The sequence below is a fragment of the Corvus cornix genome, chromosome 15 (assembly GCF_000738735.6).
Source record: "Corvus cornix cornix isolate S_Up_H32 chromosome 15, ASM73873v5, whole genome shotgun sequence".
NCBI classification, from domain to species: domain Eukaryota; kingdom Metazoa; phylum Chordata; class Aves; order Passeriformes; family Corvidae; genus Corvus; species Corvus cornix.
Window position 1 is genome coordinate 6,920,517 of NC_046345.1, and position 26,217 is coordinate 6,946,733.

Here is a 26,217-nt window from a genome sequence, read left to right on the forward strand (position 1 = left end):
AGACTGTGCACACAGAGACCACGCACACACGCAGATTGCAAACACGGCTCCCGCACACCTGCCATGCAGACACACCCGGTGCACCTGGATGTGGGCCGCGTCCGCACAGCCCCTGCGCACCTGTGCACACGTGCACGCCCAGACAATCACAGGGCACGGGGCGGGCACTCCTGCACACACTCTGTCGCTGGCACTCGCACTCAACTCGCGCTCCCTCTCACGCCTCTCGCGTCCCCCGCCCGCGCGCTCCCGCTGCGCGCGCCCCGCGCCCGCTGCCCCGACGGCGGGACCCGCGCGCGCGCCCGCGGCGGGGCGGGGCCAGGGCGCGGCGGGCGCGCGCAGCGGGAGCGGCGCGGAGCTCCGCGTCTCGCGGCCCGATTGGCCCGGCGGCGCGGGCGGGCGCGGGGCGGGCGCGGGGCGGGGCGGGGCGGCCGCGCGGAGCAGTCGCGCCGCGGAGCGCCCGGGGAGCGGCACCGCCGCCGCGGAGCGGAGCGGGCTCGGCGCGGTGCCTCCCCGTCCATGCTTGGGAATAATGGCTACCGAGGCGTGAACCACGAAAAGAAAGAAAGAATCCCGCCGCCGGGGGAAGCCCCTGGATGGGGCCGGGCTGGCGCTGCCTGCGGAGCTGAGCGTTCCCCTGCTCCTCTCCTCGGATGCCGGCCGGAGTCGCCGCCTGGGTCGCTTTTTTTTTTTTCTGGGTTTTTTTTTTTTTTTTGCCTTTTTTTGGTGCGTCTGTGGGCTTTTCGCCCCGTCGTGTGTTTTTTGGCCCCGCGGGTGATGGACCCGTAGCGCCGTCTGCACGGCGGCTCCAGGGCTGAGCGGGCGCGGGGGCGCAAACTTTGAGCCCCGGGTTCGGCCGGGGGGAGAAAAAAAAACCCAAGGGGGAAAAAATAAAAAGAAGAAAAAAAGCGAGGAGACGCTGTGTCTGCAGCCCCAGGAAGAGCGGAGGGAAGGAGCGAGCGGCGGAGGACCGCGGCGGGAGGAGGAGGCGGGGGCCGGCGGGACCCCCGGGGCACCTCCGGGCCGGGAGCCGCGTTGTGCCGCTGCGGGGGGGCCCCGAGCGGCTCCACTCCGCGCCGCGCCCGCCCGGCCGCGCCCGGAGGATCATCCCGCGGGGGCCCGGCGGGCCGGCGGGGCTCGCCATGGTCTGCGCGCCGCGCGGTGAGTAGCGGCGGGCGGGTGGGCGCCTTCCGGGCCGGGGACCCTCCACCCTCGGGGACTTCTCGTCCCCTCCCCGAGCCCTGTTCCTCGGCGGGGAAAGTGTTTTCCAGCCGGGGAGCTGGCGGCTTTGCGGTCAGCCGAGGGGAGGAAATCGCCGTGCTTCCCGCCGGTGTGGTGGCGGCTCCGTGCGTGCGGTCTCTGTGTTTCTCTTTTTCTTCTTTTCCTCTTGCGCCGTTTTCGGTGCAGCCGGAGAGAGGTTGGTTCGGTTTTCCCGACCGTGCCGCCGGCCCCCGCCAGCCCCGGTGGCTTCTCGGGGTGGTTCGCGCCGCGTTCTCCCGAGCGGGGGTCGGGATGCGGAGGGGTGGGAGCCGCTCGTTGCCCATTCCCGGCGGCCAACCGAGGAGCGCTCCGAGCAGAATTATGGAGGGGTTTTTTGCGGGAGAAACTGGGTGTGTTTAAATAAAACACAAGACAAGAAAGAGGCGCAGCAGCGCGGAGCTGCTTGGATGCGATGCGCTCCCCAGCTGCCTTTTTTTTTTTTTCCACCCCATTTCGCACATTCCTCTAGTGCGACCGCATCCCCCTTCCCACCCTCGCGGGTACGGGGAGGATGAATAATAAACACTGAACCTCTGCCTTCCCCGGGCGGCAGCTCCCGAGCCGGGGCAGCGCGGGTGACCCGGCGGACACGGCTGCTCCCACCCACCCGCGGGTGGCCGTGGCGGCCCCGCAGCCCAGCTCCGTGGGCTCCTCGCTGGTCCCCTTCAGAAGCGGAATATCGCGGCTCTGTCGGGTGTTGGTGGTGGGCTGGCGCTATAGCCGGCTGCCGGATGAGGCCGGTGTTGGTCTGGGATTTCTGGCTGCTGAAAACGGTAACAAACTCAAAAATCCGTGCCCGGCGATTTAACCCCTTCGGTGCGGCCACAGCCCCTCTACTCACAAGGAATAGCAAGCCTGGAAATGGTCGTCGTGGAATTTTTTTTTTTCCCGTGTGTCTTTTGGCCAGAGAAATCACCGCCGCTCCCGGGCCGGGCGGGTTGTGCGGGCCAGGCTGGATCGCGGGGGGCGGGGCTGCCGGGCTCTGCTCCCCTCCCTGCGCCTGCTGCGGGGCCCCTCTGCTTAGCCTGAATGAAAAATTTAATCCAATTAAGAAATTAAACCTTGTGTGTTTAAAGTGACAAATTTGAAAAGGGGATGGGGAGGTGAAGTAAGATTTCCAGGTCACTGGTTAACTAAGGATGGTTTGGAAAAGGAGCTCGGGAATAAGGTGAGGGCAGAGGGAAGGAAAGAAGGATCTTTTTAAATGGCAAAGGCTTGTGTGTCTCTCTGGAATTTAAACTGGTTTTTAGGCTTGTAAAATCTTCTTGAAGTTGCGCATTTATCTCAGGAGGCTGCTTGCCAGCTAATCTTCTCAAGGCATGTCCTGATTTTTTGTAACATTACAGTATCTGAGGTCCTTTTAACCTAATTTTGTAACAAAGATAATTTCTTGTTACGTAAGTTACTGTTCTGAATGATTGCTTTGGGTCTTGGAGAGCATCCTTAACTGGTCTCCCCTGTGCCACAGAAACTGGAATTATTTACTTCGTTATCAATTCTTGAAAGAAAGCCTTGCTCAACTGGAAAAGGCTGCCAAGGTATTACAGGAAAGTAGAGTCTTCACATTCTTCTTTCTAGAGAGTTAAATCTCTGGTCATCCCTGATCAGAATTTACTTCAGAGGTTTATGTTTATGTATAAATCCGATTTTCCCCACATACGGACTTACAAGGGTGAGCTGCTTGAATTATACACACGGCATTAACTTCCCACAAGTGGCAGACTCCTAATACTCTCTTTCAAGAGTTTTCTTCTTTGCTGACCGCAGTTCCCTAAAACTGCCCTGTGCTAAAGCCAAAAGGCACCAGTTTGAGATGCCTGGTTTTCTTTTCCAGTGGAGATTAATGCTATAAGACAAGGCAGGCAGCATTTTATTTAGCTGGATACCAAGTTTTCACTAGTACACAGTGGGGTTTTTTAAAATTTATTTTATTTTGTTTGGAAGGTGGGTTATTCTGAGTGAAACCTTAAGCCTTGTTTATCTGAGAGGGGCAGTCTGTTCTGAAGGAGCGAAATATATCCCAGTGTTATTCTATCGGGACATGCAGTCATCTGTTGGACCTTGTGGCCTGGGCTGGCTAAATCAAATAGCAGTGTCACACATAGCTCTGGTATGTGGAAGTTAAAAAAGGGATTGGAGTATGTCTCAAGTTCCAGTGACAAAACTATAGATATTTAGCAGTAGCTGATACTTACTTTCCTTTGATTTTCAAGAATGTGCAATCTTGAAGCGTTAACTTTGAGCAAGGGGTATAAATATTAGTGTTTGCTGCTGTTGCTTCTTAAACTAAAACCTGGTAGGGTGTTTAGTGGTGGTATGTTGACAGAAGTGGCAATGAAAAGGGCTGCATTCTTCAGCTGGACAGTCTGTGCTGTACAGTACTTTTGGAAAGCGCAGATGTGTATGTCATTTTCTGCCTTAAATATTTTCTTTCTTTCTTTCTTTTTTTTTTTTAATCCCTTGACTCCCAGCATCCTTGTGTTGAATGAGCCACAATATCTAGGGCTTGTGGTGTCTGGATATATTGGAATACAAAGCAGTCTTCTTAAATCCATTACAGATTCAGTCAAGTAAAATTATTTGTATCATCAGAATAGGAAATGTAGGCTGGTTAATTTTAATAACTTTATGAGTTTGCAAGATCTGAGGTCAGGCAGGTGTAAGAATGTGTTACTCCTCGCTTAATAGCATGTTTGAGCAAAGATTGTCATCGTGCATCAGAAGTGGAAATTTTAGAGTCTCCTGTAAGTCTTTTTGTATCTTCTGAATAAAGGTGGAAATTCTAAACTAGGTAAAGAAACATATGGTTTTACCAGAAATGATTTCTTAGACTGATCAATTACGAGGGGATGTAATGAGAAATATACTCCTTAGGGGGAGGAAGAAGGGATTGCCATTACATAATATCCCTTGGGAGAATTTCTGTATTGCATAATGAGGTTGATGATGGAGCATTTGGGGAAAATGCCTATGGACAGGAATTCGTTCTTCAGATTTCCATCAGGAAAACATATTACTGGAAAACAGGCTTGTTAGAACTGATATGTTAGTAGGTGGGTGCTTTGCCTCTATACACGTTTCTTTTGTTCTCATAACTACTGTGTAAGAGATTAGGTAACTCTAAGATTGGAACATCCACAGAATGAGAGATGCCAGTGAATAATTTCCTCATTTACTTAACACCAAGGGTAAACCATTAAGGGCTTACGTTCTGTTCTAGGCTTTGTTAAATTATTTCTGTTTATCTATTGAAAATAGGTCCTGAGGAGGAGTAAATCGCTAGCCTTAACGGTGTAAACGCAAATTGCCTTGCCCTCGTGCTGGTGAAAATGAAATACATAGAAACATACATAGGTGATGTGTGGATTTAGCAAAACTTGATAGCTGGATACATATTTTTAGAGTCCTTGTGATATCCTAAGGATCACCTAGGAGTTGTCTTTCAGATGGAGAAGCAAACATTTGTTAAAAGTTACTTAAATACAGCCTTACTTTTTTAGTAGCAGTTGCCTTAAGGAACTGCTTAACAGGAAAATAATCCATTTCCACACACCTGCCCTTCAGCACTGTTGATGCTCGGAGTCCAGGGAGTACTGAGGCTCCAGGAGCCACAGCCTGGCCCAGAGGTGTTAAAACCAACAGAGGAGAAGGTGAACAACCTTAACACCTCTGTCACTGCTGGGGAATTCACTTAATTTGAGCTGCTCATTTAAAACCTCGAGTGCTGGTGATTTTAGCAGCGTTTCAGACGGCTCGGCCAGCTTCTGTCCCCGGAGTTGCAGATGCGTTCCAGCTTGGTGGCTTGCTCTGGCAGTCGGGGGCGCAGTGACGGTGGCGGTGGGGTCGCTCCCAGGTGGGCGCAGCCGGGCGGCCTTCGGGGCTCCAGGTGCGGGCCCGGCGCGCTCGGAGCGGGGCGTGCGCCACCGCGTGGCTGCGGGCGCGCACTGCGCCCAGGTGCGCTCCCAGCGCCGCCCCGGCAGCGGGGGCGGCTCCGGCTCGGGGCAGCGGCGCGTACCTGTCCGCAGCTGCGGCATCCTGCTCCGTGGAAACGCCAGCCACAGGGCTGGCCGCTCGCTGCCGGCCGGTGTGTTGCTGTGCAAGTTCGTGTCGGGGCTTGGCTTTCCAAAAATTAGGAGCGTTGGTGCTGGGTTTAAGCAGTGAGGGTTTGCATAAAGGAATTGGTGACGTTGCTGCGCCACGTAGAAACTGTTTCTGCACCACCGCCGTCAAGGGAATGGAAGATAAGCGTGAGTGATAGTGGTGTCAGGACTTGATTGCAGGTGGTGGTTTTCCTTGCTGCCCTGTCCTGTTACCTGCCAGGCTTCACAGACAGGGACCCCTGCATTAGCTATCTCACAGGCGCAGGTAATGACAGCATCTCTCAAGGTAGCTCATGTAATTTTGAGCACAATCTGTGATTGATTGTTCTTGGAAACTTCAACTAGAATGGTGCTGTTGAGATGGATATAGAAAAATAGGTTCTTGAGAACACCCATTTGTACCTTATAGAGCTGCGTGGAAAGGGTTAAAGATAAATGTGTGTTCTTTAATACTGTAAAAATAAACCTTATTTCTCGTGGGTGGTAAGACGAGAGCTGGAGTTTACACGAAGGCAGCATTTCAAGGTGGCTGTTTGTGTTGTTACCAGAGATATTTCTAGCTTGCTTACAAAATGAGGTGTTTTTTTAAATACTTTTATTTTTGCAAGTACTCAGTCTAGCTTATGTTCTTGTGGAAAAAGTGTTACAGTTAAATTGCTGTGGAAGGTAGCTGCAGGATTTTTAATATTGAGTTGAAGTAGGCTGGGTACATTGTTTGCCATAATGTTTCTGTGGGGGGTAAAAAACATCTGTACATAAATGCTCTTCCTGCAGTAACTGCTATTCCAGAGGAGAATCAGGGACAACAATGGATATAAATCTTGGGGTTTTTTTTCCTGGAGGAATCAACAATAAAAAGTGTGTAGGCTGTTAAGATACCTGCAAGAATATCCTTACTCCAGAGCTGTCGGTTATAAACTTATAGTGTAGTCTGCCTTCAAAATGGTTGGAAATCTGTCATAAATATCCCTTTTCCACATCCCTTCTATCTCCCTGGATGATTGGCTTTCTAGCAAAGCCTTCCGTAGAGGGTGTACTGTAATCCTTTTACGTTACTCCTTCAGTGCAGATTACGCAGCAAGAAATAATTAGGAGATTAATTTTCACCTGTCACTGCCAATAATAGATAACCTTGATACAGTGACAGGGCGAGGAATTTGGGGAGCGGAAAAACGTTTAACCCTGTAGTGATTGCTGCAGGGACCAGGCAGAAAATGGTTGCCAGAACATGACCTCCCTGCTCGCTGTCACGGAAAGGCAGAGACGTGCGAGGCTTTCAGCTCCCCCGTCTCCCGCGGACACTTTGCCTTTATCCGCGAACGTGCGCTGTAAAATTCGCTCTGTGCCGCAATGGTGCCACATGCGCCTCGTGCTAATCAGCCCGGAGCAGCCGTCGGAGACCTTTGTAGCTTAGTCTTTTAATTCAAATGCAGTTCTGTTGCTTTTCATGATTTCAATTCCCAATCTGACTGGTATTCCTAGGCTGTGAGGGAAAGGAGCAAACTAATGAAGATGGCTTCATTAGGCAGAGCATGGTTTAGCCCTTGCTTCTCTCCAACAAATGCAGCTGAAAAAACATCCCAGAAGTAACTGGGCTTTTGGTCTTCAGAGAAAGCAGAGCTGAGGTGTTTCTGCTCCCTTTCAAAATTAATTACTAGCTCTCATCAGGTGAGCTTAAAAATGCAGCCTGTGCTCTAAGGCACTGAAGGTAAATGGGAAGGAAAAAAAAAAAGCCACTCTCCCCCCCCCCCCACCACACACTGGCTTCTTTTTTATTTTTTTCTCTCTTTTGTGCTTAAGTTTACAATCTGTTGAAAACGTAATGGGAAACCAGCCTACAGAAAATGCCATTATTCATATCATCGGGAGCTCATTTATTTTATCTGCAATTGTAATGATAAGACAGACTGCTTGGCAATGCTGATAAGCTGAGAAATATCTTAGAGCTATTTGTAAAAGTTAAAGCAGATCTTGGTACTGAGAGATAGGGAAACTGATGAGCCTTTGGGCAATCTGCAGAGCTGAAAGCTAATAAAGATTTTAATAGGAAGGCCTCATTAGGATTAGGGAGATCTATTATCTGCGATTTGCACAACACAAACAGTGGGGCAACTTCAATTTTTGCTTCTTTGTTCATTAAATACTATTGCTGAATGTGAAGCCTTTTAACTCGGATCTGGATCTCTTCCTCTTCAAGCAGCCATCACCAGTTGATGGTTGAGCAAAGATGAAAGGGCAGCTGATGTGGGAATGTGTTTGCCACACAGGAGCAGTGCCAGCAAGCCCTCACAGTCGGGGACCAGTCGCTTGTTGGAGGTATAGAAATGCAGTTGTTTGCAGGCGCCTGGGTGGCAGGATTCTCCTTAGTGTCTTTTTTCTGCTGTGAACAATATTTATAAACTTCTGGCCCTGAACAGCATCTTTAGAAAGAAATAAGCACATTGCTGTTGTGCTGGTTCTTTGGATGGTGGCTCTGAAATAACTGCTGTGGGATAGCCTGGCCGCCCAGCTCAGCCTAGTGGAGTGGCTCCTTCATTAATCGTGATCACCTCCTGGATCTGTTCTAGTAGAGGAGCTGTCTCCAGTGCCATTGGGGTTGCTGTGGTAGGAGTATGTGCCATGGGTGACCTGATCAAATGGTTTGGTAGTTACACAACAGGAGTGATTTTAGCACCATGTGCATTCGTAGATGTGTGATGTAGAGAACCTCACTTTTTGAGGTTGTGCAAATACCTCATGGGCTCAGTTGCTTTAGTCCCCATATGTAGCACAGTGTGTAAGGTGCATGTAAGCTGCTGAAAGAATATTAGTTTACCCAGGGTTTTCCGAGGTATTTAATATTTTTTTTCAAGGACCATCCAGGCATTTTTTGTGGTTGAACTGAATTGTGGAGCAGAAGCTGTGCTGGAAAATTCTTTGGTTTGCGTTTGAGGTCCAAACCGCATTGTAACCTGATTCTGCTAACCTGCAGGTGAAACCCTTTTTACACACAGGTGATGAGATCTAGTTGAACCTCTAATGTAGATGAAGGGCTTTGTTAGGTGATATCCATGCTGGATGTGAGGCCACATATGTGACCACACCTGTGTTTGGGAGCTGTCTGTTTTCTTCCCTGTGTGGAGCACACAACTGTGCAAGAATCTCAGCTTCTCCCCATTTTCATGGCACACACCAGCTCCTCTGCTGCTGCTGGATCAGATAACCCCAGTGGTAACTACAGTAACATTGCTTCCATGGAAAAGTAATATTTGGGAAGCATGTTCTTGTATCTTCAATTGCCTTTAATATGATGTAGCAGCCAAAACCCAAAAGGGACCACAGCACCACAAGCCACGGAGAAGTCTATTCCAGACTGTAGGTTGAGTTCTGCTGGTTCAAACCTGTGCTTTCATAGGGCCTACAGAGAGCAGCGCAATGATAGATTTAACTCCATGTATTCCATCTTCCATGTGCTTAAGGAACTTGGAGCAGCTGGAGCTGTAATCCCCTCCTCTTTGCCCTCAGCAGTGTGGAGACAGATGGGCAGGGCTGGGAGCCCCTCCTGCCCAGGACTAAAATAAGTTTCTCACAGTGGGTTGGTGTCAGTCTGTTGTATCTTGTTTGTAAGCACTCACAGGTTCTGTCAGCGAACCAGCGCGGCCTCCAAAAGAAGTAGCGCTATTTGCACCTAACGTGTTGCTCCAGCAGGGCTGCCATTTGAGAAGTTTCTAATATTTATGTTTGATATGAATGAAACTTTTTGTTTTGTCTGTAGACCGCAACGGAACTGGAGCTGACTCGTATCAGGAGTGCCTTGATAACAAGCAAGGTATGAGATCAAGTCTCTCCAACATGGGCACTTGGGACTGATTTAGCTTGATTTCTTGCAGCTGAATTGGTTGCTGTCTCTGTCTCTCTCACTCTGTCTCCCTTTTTTTTCCCCCCATTTTTTTTTTCCCCCGCTGTCTCTAAGCCAATTCACTGTTAACAGTTCCATGTCAGCTAACCTGTTAGCTCAGGGTCTCATTGCACTTTTGTGATAAGGCTTCTTTTTTCTAGCACCCCAAACCCTCAGCTATTAATGGAGGAAGTGGGAAGATTGTGAAACAGAAGTAGCATGTACACTTGCTTGCAGCTGTCTTCTTCCTCGAGGTTTAGTTGCTCAGCCAAGCAGAAAAATATTAAAGTTGAGCTAAGGGAAGGCACGTGCTAGGCTGGGTTACCTTAACACCAGACATCCTGTGATAATTTGTGTGCTGACATGCTGCCTCAGACTTGTCCAGCCTGCTGTCTTCTCCCATGCTAAAGTTGGTAAGAGCTGGAAATGTCTCTTGTGACTTACAAGAGAGTGGTGACGGTGAAGGAGGAATCTGTTACCATTTTGCTCTAAACCTGTAAATGAGTCACATCAGTAAAAATGAAAATTATAAAAAGTACCTCAGAAACAGAACATTAAAGGCAAAGCCATGGATGCTGCATTTAGGAAAAGGGTTGGTGTGTTGTGTTCTCTTCAGATACCCTGTGTGAGAACTGCAGTCAGAAGTGCCACTCCATCGCTGTAGCCATGTAGTAAGTGTTGAACCTTCTGGTAATCAGGGAGCACAAGCACCCTTCAGTCCAGAATATCATTTGTTATAAGCTGCAGCAAAGAGATAAGAGGAAATGCTTATCCTAACCAGGTTATAGGCATCAATTACAGGTCAACTTTTACCCTGCTGTTGACCCAAATCTGTGACAGTAGCTAGAATGATCATTTCCTGAAATTCTGACCCTTCTTGCATAATTTTCTAAAGTAGGACCGAGAAACACAGATAACCTGTCCCAATTTTGGTGCTTGGTTGGGTTTAGTTTTCCACTGGTGTTCCTGCTTTCAGTATCCATCAATCAGTGTTACATGTGCTCTAAGTCAAAGCTACCATGAAGTGCATCTCCCCTTGCTGTTGTTGGGTTTGGGGTGGGGTTATTTGGGGGTGGGGTGGGTTGGGGTTTTTGCTTGTTTTATTTCCCTTCTCTCCAGAAAAAAAGGTACGTTGTTTCTTTGGTGGCCTTTATGGTCACCTTTTTTTTCACTATTTTTCTCTACTGATTGTAGTAAATACTTAATCATTGCTAAGCTTTCATTTCAGACGTTACAACTGGAAGACTAATGTGGAAGAACTGTAATCAATAATGGCAATTCTTATTAGATTAAGTATAAAAGTCTTGTAGACCAGTGTAATTCAAGATGCTCCTTTGATAGATAATTTGTTCTTAGGGAGAACAGTTTTTTCCAGTAACGTTTTTCTCATTGGCTGGGGGAGGCTGATCCACTTGTCATTTTGTAGAAAGCAATCAAGTTTCAGATTTAAAGAAAAAGGAGTATTCTCATTTTTGGAAACTAATTGCAGTCCCTTTGATGTGCCAGTTACCCTGATTTATCTGACAGGTGGTATTGAACGGCGTTATATCCATTACTTTCATTTGTCTCTTAATACTCCAGATTTTTCTTGTAGTGTGGTTTTTGATAGGTTTCTTTGGCTTCACTGTTAACACATGAACAAAATGTATCATTATAAGTACTTTCACTCCAGTATGAATTGGATCTGGTTTGGGTAATTTACCATGTCCATGCTGCATCGTCATGTTTAAAGCAACAACCTTTAAGAATGCAGAGGTTTAAAGGAAAAAGTATACACAGTAACTTGTAGTCAGTCTCTTACTGACTCCATTACATTTTGTGAGCATGCCTTAGCGTTGAATCCACCATTTGCAACAATTTACGGAATATAAAATACATAGCTGACAGTGGACCCATAATTTTGGTTGTTTCTGTTACGTTCAAAACAAAACACCACCAAAGGCTGAAAGTAGCAGTGGCTTTTTAAAAGTATTAAATCTTCAAGCTATGTGAAATGCTATTGCCATGGATTCCTTTTATAACAGCATGCTTGTCTCCTGGAAATTATGTTATAATGAGGTTTGGTTTATATATTTTACCCCTCTCCTCATTAAAGTGCTATCTCTCCAAAGAAGCTCTTTGTGTTTTGAAATACTGCGCGGTTAAAATGAAGGCAGGTTTATAAGGATTTAATGTACTTGGGAGCCAAGGTTTTGCAGCTTTATGGCAAAGATGTTTTAACAAAGGGCTTTATGGTAAGGGTGTGCTTTATTTTAGTCAGGCAGTTGCTCAGGGGAAAATTTTCAGTGTGAGCACGTCACAGCAGCAAGGAGACATTCAGAGGGAAACAGGTCCCTGAGATCCAGTCGCCAGCTTGGCTGATATTGAGTCTTAATTCTTTGTAGTTTCAAGCCCTGATTTTTCATTGGTTTGTTTTTTTTTTTTCACCTCTTCACTCAAGAAAGACAAAGCCTTGTGCCATATCATGTAACATCACAAGCAGTCTATTTATGCTTCCCATTTTTGTGCTCTGAGGTAGGGTGCAGGACAGAGTGCTGGGAACAGCCACTGGTGGGATTATTATACCCTCTCGGAATGGAGCTTGCTTTTTCAGCCTTATAACTCCAATATTCATGATTAAAATTGTACCCTAAAAGCAAGGCTTTTTCTGAGTGTTTGCGGTTTGGAAGTAGAGAGGGCAGCGGTTCAGAGCAGTTGCCCATCCACTGCAGCAGAAGACGTGTCCTGGATCTGCTTGTTTCTCTGGGATACACTTAATATCCCATGGTTTCCTGAGAGCCAGGGGGTTCTGCCATGGAAAACAGGTATTAAATTACTACCAGACACAGTTGTTTCTGGAGCTTCTCAATAGGAGCTCACTGTTATTGTTAATAAAAGAGTGCTGGTGTAAAGGTTTAGGCAATGAAAAGCCCTTAGCAAGGGCCCTGGTGGCAGCCAGGAGATGTCACCTCTCATCCTTGAAATAGTGTGTAGAGAAATTGAAACTGATTCCAAGTGTTTCTTGTTATCATGTGTAGCACCTTCTCTTATTCATAGAAAATGGTGTTTTACTTTGCTTGAGCAGTCTTCTCTATGTCCCCATGCCCTCAGGTGGGCTGGTAATGGGTGTTTTGCCCTACTGGGCTCCAGCATTCCAAGCAGAGCTCCAAGTTCCTGCTGGAGGAACCCAATACTTTTCACTTTTCTGACTTGTCCTGCGGAGTATTTCCCCACAGATGGGTTAGTTGGTATTTTTCCAAGGTGAACTTGGCTTCCTCTTTTTGATGGCACTATTAACTCTTTATATTTTTCGTCGGGTATGTTTCACCACTTCCTGAGCTCAGCGCTGCTGCTGACTGGTTTTGTTAGCTCACCTCAGGAGGGAGGATGAATGTAATTTAGAGCAATGTTTGGGGGCAAGGACGAAGGATGGTTAATCTTGACAGGGATCAAAATGTGGCTGCAGTTGAGCCAGTAACACCTCTGTTTGAGGGGATGGAGGACCGAGTGTTCCTCCCCTGGGTTTGTGCTGTGAGTGGATCCCAGCCAGGCTGCTGAGCACGGAGAGGATGTCTGTAGCATCAGGCTTGATTTTGAAGTAGTGGCCATAAACCGAAGACTTTTTCATCCTGTTTGCTGTCCCCTGGGCTGTGCAGTCCCAGTGTGTGTCATCTTCTATTAGTCTCGATGCAACCAATGACCTTGTTTGTGTGAGCACATTAAGCACAACATTAATAGCTAATTTGACTACTTTGGATTCAGACAGGCTGCAATCAATCACCTGAACTCTCCTGATAGCAAATGTGGCTGGATGGGATTAAGGAGAAAGGATAAAATGCCTGCTTGGGCCAAAACTCTAGGAAATTGGAAAACTGCTTGTTAGCCTGTGTAGCTGATGTAACTGTAGCACTTGATGGAAGCGTGTTCTTCACTGGAAAGAAAAGCTGAAAAAGTGAGAAATATGTGGTCTTCATAGAGGTTTGTTCAGCCTTCTTCCTGCCTGTCAAATGCTGGCATGGTAAACGAGACCACCATGATACAGAGGCATCTTTTAGAAGATGTCATTGGGATAAGTTCTAACCTATTCCAGGTTTTGGATCCCTTTTGAGCCCCAAAAAGGATTAGTTTCAGAATGGCAAGGATGAATGATGAAGCAGATAAATAGAAATGGCATAGCTGGACTGGAAAGTGCGGTCAAAATTGTTCTGTCACTGAAGATATTATTTCCATTAAATGTTTTGAGATTTAATATTGATTTCAGTGAAATTACCCTTGAAAACAGATTTCCTCCAAACCTTTATTTTTATATATTTGTTTTGGAACTATTTTAGGACGCAGAAAAATGAAACTCCAGCTTCAAACAGTTTTAATGTTTTGAAATTGGCTTTTTTCACTGTATGAACAATTTTTAAAATATTATTGTTATTTGTATTCCAGTCATGCCTGTGCCACTCTAGTTATGGGCTAAACGTCATTTTGCCAACCACAACGCAGACTGGGGGGGGATCGGTTTCTGCCTGAAAATGCTTTGGGTGTGTATTTCTGACGGGCTGCACTGATTGCCAGTGCCTATTTGAAGAAAAACCCAACAACATTCTCATTTTACAATATGTTGGCTGCCTTTTTGTTTAAAGAATTATAAATAAACCAGCAGATTTTCCACAAAAACACATATGCTTTCTTCCTGATGAGCACGATGACGCACCAAGAATCCTTGCAAGAGGCCTTGAGTCTCCTTCAAGTAGAGGATAGGGCTGAGGTTGAAATTGAAATTTTAAATAACTCTTCTTTAAGAAAGATGCTGGTAGAGCCTTGTTAGCAGAAGAATTGCTGTTTTCTGACTAATTTTTTTTTTTTGCCAGCATGGGAACAAAGAAAGAAAGGAGGAGGCAGAATAAAAGCCTGTGTGAGTGTACGTGGAGAGGCTGCAGCTCTCTAGACTGGTAATGGTATCTGGAAAGGGTCCAGGCTGTTGTAAATATGAACTTTTGTCAATATTCCCCAAGCTTCTTTGGACTCTATGGTGGGCTTTATTAGCTGAAGGTCACACCATTGTGCTGTCTCCCTCTCCTGAGACCTCTGATACCTTCCTGAAAGGACAGCCCATTATCCCTGGGCTTAGAAGCCAGCTTTCTCTTCAGTGGCACTGAAGCTGATAAGCTTAAGAGGCATATTTCATCCCGCCACTGCTGCTTTCAGGAAACAAACTCTTTATCATTCCTGATTAATTCCAGTTGAACAAAAAAATAAAATAAAATAGAAGGCATGTGTGAGTGCACACGTGCACAGAGACGCAGAGCTGAATTTTTTCTTGTGTAAGGTCAACTCACAGCACTGGCCACAGCCAGCAGTGTCTGGAGCAGGCACTTTGCTTTTCCTGGGTGCTGCACCCAGAGATGGATTTAGTAACGTGAGAGGATCCTGGGCTGCAGTCACTGTGAGGAGAAAGGGCTGGAAAGGGAGACGGGGTAGCAGCAGCCTGAGCATCAAGGTTGGAAATGATTTGTGGCAATTAAGGATTAAGGTCTGTGAGAGCAGGACCACCCGCTGGGAGAGTGGCTCTCCATCACCTAGGGAAGATGAATGACCCCAGGAGAAAAAGGGGCAGGGATTTCGTACTCAGCTACCTGAAAATAATCGTAAACCCGTATCTTGCTTCGGTATCCTGGAGCCCTTTTTATCACAGCTAAATCCCTTTGCTGGGAGTTGTATGCAAGAGAATTGAAAGAGATAAAAATGCTCATTGCTGCTACTGCTTTGTTTTCTCCATTTCTCGCTCTAGCTTGACGTTTGTTAGGAGGTGTCTTACTGACTTTCTTATTAGTCCTCTCTCAGTAGCAATGTGTTCCATACATGACTCTCAGATTTTTAGGGTTATTTTTTTTTTGCCCTTGCACTGAGATTCAGAGTGTGGAATTAATAACAATGTATAACACATGCAACAAATAACATATTGCCCTTCTGTACTCATGCAGTATGTAAAGCACCCAGGTGGCATGTCCCAGTGGCCAGGTGACCCACCCGTGCTGTGTGCTTCTCTCCAGCGTGCCCTTGATGGGCAAGACACCTCACCTGGCTGTGCATCTCGAGGTTTTCAAGTGGAAAATGAGAGTATTGGCACTGTCCACAGTCCTGTTTGTTTGGATGAGCGTGCAGCTGCAGCCCAAGTCAGGTCTTTTGGTCACAGCCCAAGTTGGGTCACAGATCATCTAATTTATGTTGCATCAAATTTTTATTTCACTTCCACCATAGACTGTGTTTAAACCAAATTCATGGTACTGAGGTTACAACTGGCTTCATTTCCTCTGCCAGAACAGAGATGGAACAATATTAAAACACAATTTTGCAAAACTATGTTTACTTTTTACCAGTGAGGACCATATTTAAAGATGGATTTTGGTATTATGGCTGCAGCACTAATGTAAACAGGGTCTGATGGGAAAGGCTGTAAAATAATAGGGCTATTGGTCATGTCTGGGGGAAAAGAAATTTCCATAGTACATTTCAAACTGGAGTAGCTCTGAAGGTTTGGCTGGCCAAACCCAGCTAGGATTTCTGACTTAAAATTGCTATAGTAGCATGCACTGGGATGGTGGGCCACTAGTAGCATTTTTTCAGAGGTAAACTACACAAGCCTGTATGAATTGGGGCACTTACTTTTGTGGATTGGGTTAAACTTGTCATTCTTCACATAAAATAGAATACAATGACGTTTTGATGAGAACCTCCTTAGATATACCGCAGACTCCTTTTTAAGGGCAAAGTAGATTTGAGGAAGATAATTATCTAGTAATCTTAGTGAAAGCTTCATATACGGTTCTTTCTCCAGATGGGTTAACATGGTGGAAAGATTTTTATCAGTCCAGTCGTGCACCACAGACTGCAGTAGCATATGTACTTGCTTGGACCCTGAGTTTAGCGATAAGTGAAATGTTAATATGTGCTTGGCAGAGCAAGCTCTTAATTTCCCTTAAAATGGAGGGGGCAGAAATGATCTCATTGGACAAGATGTCTTTGGGCTCCTGCCCACTGTTAGGTATATCCTAGACAGGGTTTATTTACTTGGTGTGGGCAGATTATTTCCCTTTCCCTCCCTGAATCTGGCCTGCGGTAACTGTTAGCGAAAGAGCTTTCCACCTCCTGTATTGCAGGAAGCATTTGAGCTCTTGTTGAAATATGAAGCTCCCTTGCTTTATTAAAATTAAGAACTACTTTCTCACATGGCAAAGTGATAATAAAGACTGAAATTGGATCTATAACTTCATGAAAAGAAAAAGAATTTTTTTAAAGACAAATCATGCATGGTAATACCTTCATTGTTCTCTCCCTGTGTTCTTTGTATTGCTTAACTCCCTGCGAACAAAGAACCCATAACTGGAATTGTAACAATAATCCAGGCATTTAAGTCAAAACTCAAAAGGCCCTTGGGAATCTCATGCAAAGGTGTGCCCTTGAAATGGTAGTTTATGAATTGTCTGAACAGGTCTGAACATCCTGGCCCTGAGGAAATCTATGGGAATTTTGCCGCTGACTTCAGCGGGGTCAGGATTCCACACTTGGCGCTTTGTACGCACTGCCGGGCATTGAGCAGAGCTGTCTTTCAGCTTTTGAGAAAGTCTGACTCCCTCCTCACAGGCAGGCGGGAGATTTTCTACTTGGTTGCACTTGTGAATTCTAGTTAAGGGAATTGCTTTTGGTCCCTCCATCTTTGTCACTTACTTAAACAAACATGCAAACTGGAAACATGCACTTGCTCGAGCTTCAGCAGCGAGTGCCTCCTCGAGATCTCTTGTTACTGATCTAGAACTTAAACTGATTGGGAAAGTGGCTTTAAGATGAGGTTCAGTCGTGCTTAAATGAAACCAATTGGGCAGAGAGATGAAAAATGTTATTTGTACTTGCCATTCAGATGTCTGAACCCAGCTAGTTTGAAGTACGAAGGGTTCGGTCCCTGAGCTTGAACACAGATTAGTAGAGAGGTTGTAAATTGAAGCAATGAGTATTTCTTCAGCAGTTTATTGCAAAATAATGGGGTTTTGAAAATACAGGTCTATCCAGGGTCAAGGTCACTGGGAAAGAAAGGTACTTAAACAAACAATGAGGGAATTAGTCTGAAATTTGCATGCAGACTCAGATAACCAGGGCCCTTTGAAACCCACTTGAACATAGAATTTAGCCCTGTTGAGGAGGAGACAGAGCCACGGGACCTCTCTCAGCCCCTCCCACTTCAGTGATTCTGGTCAGATGTCTCATCCCTCCCAGGGTATTTGGCAAACCACTGATTTGTCTGGCTCTGGTTGTTGTGAACGTGGACAACATTATCTTCCTCTGTCACATCACTGTCCAGGGAGAGGAGGGGGGAGTTACCAGAGTGGGAGTGAATTACCCCATGTCCTCAGTCTTCCCCATTCATGGTACAGTGGCCAATGACATCATCTGTTGCTTAAGAACTGCTGTTGATGGAATAAGCTCTACATTTAATGAAAAACAAAACCCAAAGAAACCATATTCCCCAGAAACATGATCCAGGGCTCCAAGAAGGTTGGCACACTTTAGTTACCTCATCCTAGTTCTCCATCAAAAGAAAAGGTTAAGGAAAAATTACTGGAAAAAACTTGCTGAGCTTTCAGCAACAATATCCCACCGACTGTTGTTGTTCATCCAGAGTAACCCCACAAGCTCAACAACCTGGTTCATGGCAAACTTGGTTTTAATTAATGTTAGTAGAAATCAGGTCAAAAATGTGAGGTGTGTGTCACTCATGTTACTATAAGTAGTTAGAAGAAGGAGTTGGAAAGCTACATCCCAGATCCATCACAAAAGCTTATTTTGGCTTCCCTGCCACTCGTGACTGCAGAAGTATGGCAGTGGCTGAAAGACTGGCTGTAACTTTCCCATGTTTAGCTGCAATGGAACATGCAAAAGCTTGAAAATTTCTTGAAGGTGCCTGGAGAGGCCTGGCCACTGTGTTAGCAGGAGTATGCGTTGAAAGCTGCTCAAGAGAGGGGCATTTCTTAGAATAGTTTGCAAAAAGTAACAATCACAGCCCAGTATGGACAATTAGAGATCATTAGAAGTAAATGGTTAATTTTTCCCAACTTTTCTTGTCCAAAAATGAAGCTTGGTTTTTCCTCACTGTAGCTGTGTCTTGAGGGCTTTCCTTAATGAGCCATCTCCTTCTGTCCAGTATGGAAAGAAAAACAGAAGACACCTTCCTTTGCCTCCATGTGATTTTAATCTGATTCATTCATTCCTAATCATCTTAAAGGATTATAAAAGCAAAACCTGTTAAATCTTGGTTCGTTCTTCTTTTCTTTCTCTCCCAAACATCATCATTTGTTCTTTTATCGTGTTGCATTTCTTTACCCATGAATCAGCTGCCTTTTTATTTTTCCTCTCTGTAACAAAAGTCGGGTGGGGAGGGAGGGGGCGATAGGAGCACTGCTTCCTTTGATTTGTTCGACGCACAAGTGTTCCTTGGCCTTTCATACCGAGGAGTGGATGCGGCTCTTGAACAAATTGGACCTACTTGTTTGCTGGCCTAGGCCATCTTGTTATCCAGCCAGCTGTGTTTTGATCTTGGAGGGCCATTTGAAGATTAAATTGAGACATCTTTTGTTACTATTAAGTGCAGTAATTAAATCAGCTCAGTGTTATTTAAGTGTGGAAAATGTCGCTTTGCTGGCCCATGGGTGTCTGAAGTTGCCATTAGACAGCTGTGTTGCTTCCAGTGCTAATGATGAAGAGGTAGGAGAAAAGAGCCAAGTGCTCTCTAAATAATTTTCAACTCTTTCTGGGTTATACTGGATCCCTCCCCACCTTTTTGTGTGACGTTTCTCCTCCATCTCTCCTCAGTTCATGAAGAACAAGGTTTTTGAGAGACGGAGCTTGAGCTTTGTCGGGTGGAGAGCTGGCAGCGAGTGCCCATTTCTGAGCAGAGGGCTGGAACAGTGTGGGTGAAACATGCTGAGCTTCCTGGATGGGCAGCTGCTGCCCCATCTCCGAGTTTGCAGTTGTTGGCTCTGTGAACAACAAAGAGGCTGACCTAGCAGGGTGGATCTAATAAATGAGCAAAGTTGACTGCCTCCCCCTCTTCGTCTGTGGTGGGAGTCTGCCAGTCAAGTCAAGCACGGCGAGTACATTTGTTCCCATGAGGGCCATTGTAATACAATTTGCTGGTGCAGACTGGCCTGACTGTGAAGTGGTGGCACCTGGGAGATGTGAACTCTGGCTCAGGCCAGGGCTGATATCATTCAGAGGTCACCTGGGGCTTACTGGGGCAAGTCAGTTGCCCTTCTGCGTCCCCCTTTGCCTGCTGCTTGCTGAGCAGATTGCTTTGAGAGAAGTGGCTGGAGGTGATGATTGGCAGCAGGGAGCGGAGCAGACAGACACTGGAAGAGAAAGTGAGATCCTCAGTGGGAAAGGCAGTTCTTCGGAGGTCGAGTATGTTTTAATGCTGGGTTAAGTTGCACAGCAGTATTGGCTCATTGCTACTGGCAGCACTGATCACTTGAGCGTTGCCTTACCCTTCCCATCGTGCCCTTTAGAACCCTGTCTTACCTCCTGTGTGCAGCTGAACATGCTCCCTGCTGCTCCTGTGGCTCCTGCAATGAAATCCAGCAGCTCTCACCCCTCGATAGGGGAGCAACTGCCAGGCTCAGCTGCAGCCGTTCCGCCGCCGTGTACCCGCCGAGGCGAGGCGGAGCGCGCTGCTCCCTCCCCAGCCCACGCTCCCAGCCTTCCTCCTCCTGAGCCGCCTCGTTAGCCTCTCCTCCCGGATGCACCCGGCTCTGGGCTCCCATCCCCAGTAATTGCCCAGCAACATCTATTTGCATTGCTTTTTACACCACCATGTCTTATGGAGGGGGAAGCGTATTTGCACTTCGCGAGTGTTTTTGAGCTGTGGCAAGGGCAGAAGAATGGCAGATGGGTGGGGATGAGAGAATCAAGAGCGTGATGAATCTGTTTTTCTTACCTTGTTTAAAATTGCCTGTTAAAATTCAGCAGCCGCACCTCCGATCAGCCTAATGGTGTCTGCCATGTTGCGAATACACAGTCATTAGTTGGTCCAATTCATGCATGCTGAGGTAGGAGGGTGATGTGAATGCAAAGGAGCTGGAGAGAATGGGAGCTGGGGGGGGCAGGGGAAGGAGGGGGAGAAGCTTGGTAATACAGTGACAATGAAACATACGGTAGTCACACTGGAAAACTTTCTCCTTCATTAGCAGGGATCTGTTGAGTTTCTGCTCACATTAGGGTAATTAACACAAGTACAGATTGTTGAACATCTGTGCAGTTTAACTATATGGCCGGTTCCCAGGCTTTAAACAGGGCTGTGAGGAGCCAAATGCAAAGCAGTATGAAAAGCCCACACACTATTCATTTTACTGAAATTAGCATTTCTGGATGAAAGCTGATGTTGCACGTCGGCTATAAATTTTCTCTGGTCTGTTGCCAGGTTGGCTAATGATCTGAGGTTAGTGTTTGTTAAAAAAAATTTAAAATTTGTTACTTTTAATATTCCAGAGGGGAAGTTTCTTAAAAGGCAAAACAAAAAGCAAGCAAAACAAAGCATATGGGTATGTTATATGTAATGTTCTTCTAATCTTTTTCCAGTGGAAGCTCAGGAAGGAATTGCTGGTTCAGCCTCTCTCAGAGGCTCTTGGCTCCATGAAACTACCAAGGGTTTTTTAGTATTTCTGACCAAACTGCAGTTTAATTTTCTAGCCCTGTAAATGCCTGGGAGGCTCTGCTTATGGTGTGTTGTAGATATGAGCTGTGTAAATAAAATGCAGAATTCTGTCTGCAGGATGGTGACTACACAGGTATTGCTTCTCCACACGTCACTGGAGGTACGGAGAACCTTCTGCAGTGGTTGTCCCAGAGGAGTGTTGTTTTGCTGTGGCATCTTGAAGCTTCCTCCTTGTTCCTTTTGACCTTGTCCAGCTGAGAGCACAAATTTTTTCCACAGGTGGAATGAAGTGTTCAAGGCCAGGCTGGATGGGGCTTTGAACAACGTGGTCTAGTGGAAGATGTCCCTGTGCATGGCAAAGGGGTTGGAACTAAATGAGCTTTCAAGTCCCTTCCAACCCAAACCATTCTATGTTTCTCTGAGCTGCTGTGAGGTGGACAGCCCTTATAGCTGGGACAATGATTAGTGCACCATGTGTGCCAGGAAATTTTGTCTTAATGGAGAAGACTTTCATCTGTGAAGATAAACAGCCTACCAATGTGCATAAAAAGAATAATCCTCATTAGCACTATTTTGTCCCTGCTGTTTTCGCTAAGAAAAAAATTTTGTTCATAGTGGAGTTTTTTTTAATGTAGTCTCTGTGGGCTGATGTGAACAGAGCTGACCTTTGAAACCCTATTTAAATTTTAAAAGGTTTGTATATTCTTTTGTTTAATTGGGAAAGGAAGGGGCTTAATGTCTCAGAGGAAGTGTTATTCTTGCCAAGAATGAGTGACTTGATCCTTCAGTTCACCCTCAGCTCCTGCTCTGGAATGGCTTATGCTCCAGCCCAGAATTTACTTTGGCATCATTTGAAATTGTTGGTGAAATTGTTGCTGTTGCACTCACCAGCTCCTCAAAAGTCTGCTGACAAACATCAGGACTGTCAGAGCTTCATATTCTTTGTGACTAAAAAAACCTTCTGGGACCAAAATGCAGTCTTCAGATTCAGTCCTGCAAATGTCAGCCTCAGGAGCACCATCACCCTCGTCCCTGTAATTCAGCCCCATAAATGATTTGTCATTGAAGGATCTCTTTCTGGGGTGAAGGTGTCCACACAAGACAGACTTGCTGAATCATATAAAACTCTGCAAGTTCAGTTAAATATGTGGTTTATTTTTGAGGCACTGCTTTAGTTAATCTAGTCCACAATGAAATTTAGTCTGGCCTACTTACTTTTGTAACAGTTTTTCAGATAATTATGTGCGTGTATGTGCACACGGGTGCACACTAGTTAGGAAAAGAAAAACTGAGTGAAACGTTTAGCTACATTAGACTTCTTACCTTCTCCATAAAGGATGTCAGAAGATGGCATGTTGCTTGGTCACAAGGGACACACAGAACTCAGAGAGCATCTGTTACAAGAGGATGACAGAGGGCACTGGCCCTTTCAAAGCAGGGTTGCAGTGAACTGAGTATTGAGATTGCCTCTGTGGTGGTCTTGCCGAAAGGGCCCTGACTCCTTGGTCAAGAAGTGCTTGTTTAACACTAAATTGAGGGACAAAAAGTATCCTTACCATTACTGTTTGTTTTTTTTCTGGACTCAGTCGTAGGGTTACTTTTGAGTACTGGCAGAATTGTGTGATGAGGATATTCAGTCTTACCCATGGTTGACATCTGTGCTCCCTAGATTTGTACCCCCTGTATCTCTGCTTGGATTTCATTTGGTCTCGTTCAAAGAAAACCCAGCTCTATGCAACAGAGTCATGCTCAGAAAAAAAACCCAAACAGTATTTCTGTTAAAATAAACAGACTGACCTGGATTATTTTCACTATTAGGCAAACCAAACTCACCTATTTGGGTATGTGGAACTGACAATGAAATTAAAGGGCTTTTGTATCTGCAGATACACAGCCAAAATTAAACAAATTTTTTCTTTATTAGTGCCTCATTCCATTTCAGCCCTGCTTTTTGAGAATATTTCCCACAAACTGGACTTAAAATGCCAGAAAATGGCAATGCATCCAGAGAAGTGGTTTCATGATCTTGGTAGATAGGAAAACTGCAGCTGGTGAAACATCTCTATCAACCTTCAGTTACATGGCTGTATCTGAGAATGTACATGTAACGTTTTTTCTAGCAGAATTTTCCAGTGTGTACTGGAATGCGCTGAAAATCTGAGGACATCATTTTGAAGGCCTCCCAAAGTTTCCTTAGAGTTTTCACTTCATGTATCACTAAGCCAGCTTCTGTGAAGCAGCAAGTTCTCTTGTTCTCCTGCTTTGTGCAGGCAGATATATGTATTTAAATACCTAAAATAAGCTCAGAGAACTTGACACTGCTGTTTGGGCAGGCTGCACATCCTCAGCCACCTCTCAGACCTTTATCAGACTCCAAACTGAGTGTGTCTTACTACCTGTGCAGTTGCGTGGTTGGAATTATCTCCATTGTGTAGATGGGAACACTGAAGCAGATTGGAAATTACTTGCCCCAGGCCATCTAATGCTGACAATAGACCACACAGTCCCTCGGCCTCTTTCTGTGCCAAAACCATTCTCTTGTGTCTGCATATGGAAAAAACAGAGTAGATCGAGCGGAGAGTGGTATTTGTTGTGGTAACAATGAGCGCTGGGTCCCAAAAGGCCATCAGACAGTGATGGATACATCGCTGTGAAATTAAATTCACCCAGAGATGCACGGGAGGAAGGGCTGGAGTGGTCTTTGGGCAGGGGAGCAGGCAGGGAGGTGCAGCCACAGCGGGTCAGGCAGCTCCTGCGCCAGCAGCACATTTGCATTCTCCTGTCAGGGAGCTGGAAGCTGCCACCGAGCAGTTTATACTCAGCCTGTGCTGGCCTTGAATTATGCATGACCAATTTATCATGCCCCCAGCTGAAAAACTAATTGTGTCCCTGGGATATATTTACTAGAAATTGTAGTTTGCTGTGCTGGGGTCCCCGGAGTGTCCGGCAGAGCAGACGACTGGGAAGTTGGAGCATGTTCAGAACAGGACTCCTAGCTCCACTGGAGCCCCTGTGCTGTTGATAGATTTTTCACTTCGATTGCTTTTCCGAGGGCATTCCCCCTCCTTCCTATCTTTTTACACTGCATTACACTTAATCGGGCTGCAGGAGTCCTTCCAGTAGTCTCCAGTATTAAAAAGCACATGATGTGCCTGAAAGAAGGCAGTTTATTCAGGAAATGCCAGCCAGGTTGGGGGGGAAGGGGGTTGGTTTCTTCTGTGTATGGTTTTTCTCTTTTTTTTTTTTTTTTTTCAAGCACAGTGTGGCTTCATGTAATGTCTCCAATTACCATGAACGTCCCCTCCTTCTCCAGGTCTAGAGTGATGAGATTCCCTAATTACTGTCATTTGAGCAAGGGGGTTGAGGAGGAGAGGATTTCTTTTCCTCATACAGAGCTTGTGGGGTGGGCTGAAGCTTGCAAACTCTGTTACCACCTGGTCTGTCGAAGGAACATAGAATGTCCCAAACGGAGTTTCCCAGTGATGAAATGACAGCTGCCAGACCTGTGTCAGGCTGTAAACCCTCTCCTAAGGTAGTGCTAAGCCATAAAGATCATCAGTGGGGGCGAGGTTTGAAAGGGAAGGAGGCAATTCACTGATAAATTAATCACCAAGTTCAGTCTGTCCTCCCCCACTTGTCACAGAAGGAGGATGTCAAGGAGTTAATCACAGTAAGGAGTCAACAGTAACAAGACTCAGAGGCAGAAGAGCCCTCTGGAATCTCTTGTTCCCTTTCTGTTCTCCTCCTTGTCTGCTCTCGTACAGCTCTGCCTGACGCCGTTCGCAGCGAGGAGCCGCATCTCCAAGGTCATCAGGAGCTGCGCCAGCTCCTTCTGCATGGCTTCACTGCTGGCAGCCCAGGCACAGAAATCAGAAGCCCTGCTCTTCTGAGAGTCTGGGAGACCACAAGCCAGGGCACAGGAGAGAGGGATTGCTCCTCCTCCACAATGGGCAGGAGCCTTTCTTCTGACGGTGCTGAAATGGGCTGTACGCAGTCCATGGCCAGGCTGGGCTCTCCCAGTGCTTTGATGGGATTTAGTGCTTGTCCTCTTGGGAACAGAGCTGCAGGGAGTGTGAGCTGGGCTGGAAGAAAGGTGCTGGCAGAGGTGCTTTCTTAAATAAATCTAAGATATATGAAGTAGTTTGTGCAAACTATTTGTAGCAAGTGTGTTGCATGGGAAGTTGAAAGAAGTGAAGGTGGTTTTGCATAGTTTCCGAATGTCACAGATCTGGATCAGGTTTTAAACATTCAGAAGCTCTCTACAGCTTACCTCTTTATAGTTCCCCAAATTTGTATTCATCATCAGTTCCCCAGAAGAATCTGGTGAAAAGATTTGTTCAGGTGACTACACGTCTTGCTGTGGAAAAAGTAGAGCAGATCTGCTGTGTGATGAAACCATGCTCCTCTTTGCTGAAATATGTGATACAACCAGCATAGAAGTGGATCTGAAGCTTGAAGATCATTTCAGGGGGAAGGTATAAACAGGTTTGTCCCCATATGCTGCCAACTAAAGCAAAACCACTACAGAGTTCCAAGTTAGCATGAACTGTCAAATCAGGACTACCCATAGTGTATTTCCTCAAACTAAGGTGAATGAGAAATAGTCACGAGTTGAGAGATGATGTCCTTGCAGATTCAACACTATAAGGTTGTCTTGCTCCCTTGAAGCTGCTGATGTCCAAAGAACAGTGGCGTGGTCATGGAGCTCAGTGGTTCAATGGGTCCGTGCAGAGAAACCAAGGAAATTCTTAAGCTGAGCTGTACAGCGTTTGTTCCAGTCTGCTTTTCTGAAGGATGTTGTAGCACTTATGAAATTACTGTGCTTTTTGAACAGTGGGGAGAGCACAAGACAGACAGACTGGGAATAGGATGGAGACCACTTTCATGTAGCAGCATTTGTACTGGTATGGAAAGAGTAGGGTAGTAGACAATGCGAATCACAGCATCTTTTGTTCGATTTTTTTAGCTGCAGCAACTCAGTGTCTGGATGCTTTTGCCCTTTCATCATTCAGAATGAAACACATTAGCAAATCCAGGTTATGTTCCTTGTGCTGGTGGTTCTTATTAGCTTGTTAATGATCTTGCTAGGTTTTAAGTGTCTACAAATGTGAGTTCACGGATAACTTGAGTTCAGGGCAGCTGTCCTTGGCAGAGTGTCCTGATTTTTCCTGTGAAAATCTTCCATGTTTTGTTCTATTCCAGCCGCTGTTAACTTGTTGTTACAAATAGAGAGAAAAAACCACTGGCACTGTACTGCCTTATGGATATTGCTCTTCCTTGAACCTGCCTCCTATGCTCTTTCCAAGGGA

General features: G+C 46.0%; 1 protein-coding gene across 15 annotated transcripts in view; it reads left to right on the forward strand.

Annotated features, from left to right (window-relative positions):
* FBRSL1 (fibrosin like 1) overlaps window positions 1–26,217 on the forward strand; it is a 507,802-nt gene that overhangs the window by 403,541 nt on the left and 78,044 nt on the right. For 11 of the 15 annotated variants that reach the window (XM_039560807.1, XM_039560809.1, XM_039560806.1 and 8 more), the window contains one exon: window positions 9,115–9,168. The exons of the other annotated variants lie outside the window; for them this stretch is intronic. In XM_039560807.1, coding sequence (XP_039416741.1) covers window positions 9,115–9,168 — 54 coding nt within the window. The remainder of the gene's footprint in view (window positions 1–9,114; window positions 9,169–26,217) is intronic. 15 annotated transcript variants of the gene reach the window in all.